Source organism: Colobus angolensis, unplaced genomic scaffold (assembly GCF_000951035.1).
Source record: "Colobus angolensis palliatus isolate OR3802 unplaced genomic scaffold, Cang.pa_1.0 Scaffold38, whole genome shotgun sequence".
Lineage (NCBI taxonomy): Eukaryota > Metazoa > Chordata > Mammalia > Primates > Cercopithecidae > Colobus > Colobus angolensis.
In genome coordinates this window covers 7000215-7003734 of record NW_012117154.1, presented here as the reverse complement: position 1 = coordinate 7003734, position 3520 = coordinate 7000215, and the positions used below count along the sequence as shown (strand labels likewise).

General features: G+C 56.0%; 1 protein-coding gene across 1 annotated transcript in view; it reads left to right on the top strand.

Annotated features, from left to right (window-relative positions):
* The window catches only part of SIK1 (salt-inducible kinase 1), a gene marked incomplete at its 5' end in the record, with an annotated part of 12077 nt that overhangs the window by 2767 nt on the left and 5790 nt on the right, over window positions 1-3520 (top strand). The window contains 6 exons of the mRNA XM_011954118.1: window positions 1269-1332; window positions 1507-1668; window positions 1917-2041; window positions 2151-2274; window positions 2813-3036; window positions 3262-3408. Coding sequence (XP_011809508.1) covers window positions 1269-1332; window positions 1507-1668; window positions 1917-2041; window positions 2151-2274; window positions 2813-3036; window positions 3262-3408 — 846 coding nt within the window. The remainder of the gene's footprint in view (window positions 1-1268; window positions 1333-1506; window positions 1669-1916; window positions 2042-2150; window positions 2275-2812; window positions 3037-3261; window positions 3409-3520) is intronic.

Sequence of the window (3520 nt, the reverse complement as noted above, 5' to 3'; positions counted from 1 at the left end):
CCAGGTTCAAGCGATTCTCCTGCCTCAGCCTCCCAAGTAGCTGGGACTACAGGCACAGGCCACCAGGCCTGGCTAATTTTTGTATTTTTACTAGAGATGGGGTTTCACCATGTTGGCCAGACTGGTCTCGAACTCCTGACCTCAAGTGATCAGCCTGGATAATCCCAAAGTGCTGGGTTTACAAGTGTGAGCCACCGCCTCCAGCACAAAGCATCTTTTTAAAGGAATAACTGTATATTTTGAACCCAAAGAAATCTTTTTTCATAAGAATATACTGTCTCATCCTCTCCAAAATTTTTCAGTATTCACAGACATGTTATATTTTTTAATCTCTTTTTAAGTAAAATAAAGTTATTGATCAGTGAATGAACTTGGAAGGGCTATATTGGCATAGCTGTTGAGTGGCTACATGCTGAGTGATGGGCTGTGCAGTGAGCAGCCCACTGCAGCTGACCTGGCAAAGCTGGGTTCCCACAGCCTCATTCATCCTGTCAATCAAGCGAGTGGGAATGGGGTGTGCATTCTCTATTACTCAGGTGGCTCTGACCATTGACTGGACTCATCTTTTGCCTACCAGGCTTCTATAAAGCCCAGCAGACTTCCAGCAGTCTCCTCCTCTGTAGCCTTCAGAGATCTGTCTCTCCTTTTTTGAGATGGAGTCTCACTCTGTCGCCCAGGTTGGAGTGCAGTGGTGCGATCTCGGCTCACTGCAATCTCCGTCTCCCGGGTTCAAACGATCCTCTTGCCTCAGCCTCCTGAGTAGCTGGGATTACAGGCGCCCACCACCTCACCTAGCTAGTTTTTGTATTTTTTGTAGAGATGGGGTCTTACCATGTTGACCAGGCTGGTCTCGAACTCCTGAGCTCAAGTGATTCTCCTGCCTTGGCCTCCCGAAGCGCTAGGATTACAGGCGTGAGCCACCATGCCCCGGCCTAAGCATTCTCAAATTGTATGTGAGGTGACTTGAATTAAATACGACCACAGAGGGGAATTCTAACATATTTTGACCTTTTGTGAGAGCAGAGATATATCAGGATAGGTAAGTCAGCGAGGAATTCACCTCTGATTTTTTAAAGTTGTCTTTATGAGGAGGAATCTCCTGTATTTTTTTTTTTTAATTGCAGAAATTTTTCTTTTTCTTTACATTTTTAAATGACGAATGCTTTTGTCCTAGAGAAGTTAGAAATCTACTAGGGTTCTGGTGGATTGTTTGTAGCACTGCCTTGTGCCTTTTGTGTGTGGTTAAATGTCAGGTCTTTCTTTTTTAGGTTATGGAAACAAAGGATATGCTTTATATCGTCACTGAATTTGCTAAAAATGGAGAAATGTTTGGTAAGCCACACTCATTTTTAATATCTGTTGAAAACCAGCGGCACGAACGTGTCTGGATTTGCACGGCCAGTGTTTGGGCCACACATCCCAGAACCCCATGGTGTTCTCCAGGGCCCTCTGGGTGGTGGGCAGGCTTTGCCCTGGAGGCTATAGCTTTGTTTTGTGGCTCCTCAGATTATTTGACTTCCAACGGGCACCTGAGTGAGAACGAGGCGCGGAAGAAGTTCTGGCAAATACTGTCGGCCGTGGAGTACTGTCACGACCATCACATCGTCCACCGGGACCTCAAGACCGAGAACCTCCTGCTGGATGGCAACATGGACATCAAGCTGGCAGGCACGGAGGGCCCGGGGTGGGAGCAGGGACATCAAGCTGGCAGGCACGGAGGGCCCAGGGTGGGAGCAGGGATATCAAGCTGGCAGGCACGGAGGGCCCGGGTGGGATCTGGGACATCAAGCTGGCGGCACGGAGGCCCCGGGGTGGGGGTGCGCCCGCGAGTGGCCCCAGCTTCCCGGCACGTGCCTAAACCACAGCCCCTTGCCATTTGCCGTTTAACCTCATCTGTCTGTTTCTTTACATCTCAGATTTTGGATTTGGGAATTTCTACAAGTCAGGAGAGCCTCTGTCCACGTGGTGCGGGAGCCCCCCATATGCCGCCCCGGAAGTCTTTGAGGGGAAGGAGTATGAAGGCCCCCAGCTGGACATCTGGGTAGGAGCCGCGTGCGTGCAGACCCCCTTCCCGAGGCCGCGTTCCCCGAGGGTGCTGTGTTCCCGGGGGCGCTGCGCTGAGGCTGACATGGCTCCGTGGTCCTCAACAGAGCCTGGGTGTGGTGCTGTACGTGCTGGTCTGCGGTTCTCTCCCCTTTGACGGGCCTAACCTGCCGACGCTGAGACAGCGGGTGCTGGAGGGCCGCTTCCGCATCCCCTTCTTCATGTCTCAAGGTGGGTCGTGTGGTCTCGCGTGGGTAGGGGCCCATGTCTTCTGCAGCCCCTTTGCGGCTGGCTTCTGAGTCCTTGTTGAGTCTGGGAATCAGGCCCAGGTTACTGTGGGCTGCAGGAGAAACGCAGCCCATGGATGCCTTCTCAGTGCCCTGTTTCTAGGGTGGACAGGTGCCCTTGCTGCACAGGCTGGTGCCTCATGCCTGCTGTCCCCGCCCAGCACCCGCACCCAGGGCGCTGGCATCATCCCTGAGTTCAGTCCACTGGCTGTGGCGCACCCGGCTTTTCTGTGTCATAAAGATGCCTGTCCACGTGGTGCTCAGGCGCGGGGCATGGCAGAAGGGTGGACCTAAGTGGTTCTCTGTGTGGTGGACACAAAGTATGGTGGCCCCCAGGGGCTGGATCCCTGGCTGGTGGCACCCCTTGGGTGGCAGGACTGAGCCGATGGCCCGGCCCCTGGCGTGTCAAACCACGTGGGGTGGTGGGTGGGAGCACAGGTGAGGTCCCGGCCGCCCTGGCTCAGCCTCCTGCTTCTCCGCAGACTGTGAGAGCCTGATCCGCCGCATGCTGGTGGTGGACCCTGCCAGGCGCATCACCATCGCCCAGATCCGGCAGCACCGGTGGATGCGGGCTGAGCCCTGCTTGCCGGGACCCACCTGCTCCACCTTCTCCGCGCACAGCTACAGCTCCAACCTGGGCGACTACGACGAGCAGGCACTGGGTATCATGCAGACGCTGGGCGTCGACCGGCAGAGGACGGTGGAGGTGAGCCCGGCCACACTCGCCCTGGCCTCACCCGCAGGGGCTGGGCGGCTGTCTCAGGAAGCAGGCACTCACCAGCCGAGTTAAAACGGGAGCGCAGGCTAATTTAGGGGCAGGCTTGTCCACCCCAGTAAAGGATATTCTCAGTCACCCAAGAATAACCTGGGAGCGGGTGGACCCTGGGGCTCCCCGCCACCCCGTGCTGACTTCTGCTCCTCTTGTTCCCAGTCACTGCAAAACAGCAGCTATAACCACTTTGCTGCCATTTATTACCTCCTCCTTGAGCGGCTCAAGGAGTATCGGAATGCCCAGTGTACCCGCCCCGGGCCTGCCAGGCAGCCACGACCTCGGAGCTCGGACCTCAGCGGTTTGGAGGTGAGGGGGAGGAGTCTCCTCCCGGGCCCCAGGCTCCCTCCACCCTCAGGCTCCCTCCCCCGTCAGGCTCCCTCCCCCGTCAGGCACCCTCCCCCGTCAGGCACCCTCCCCC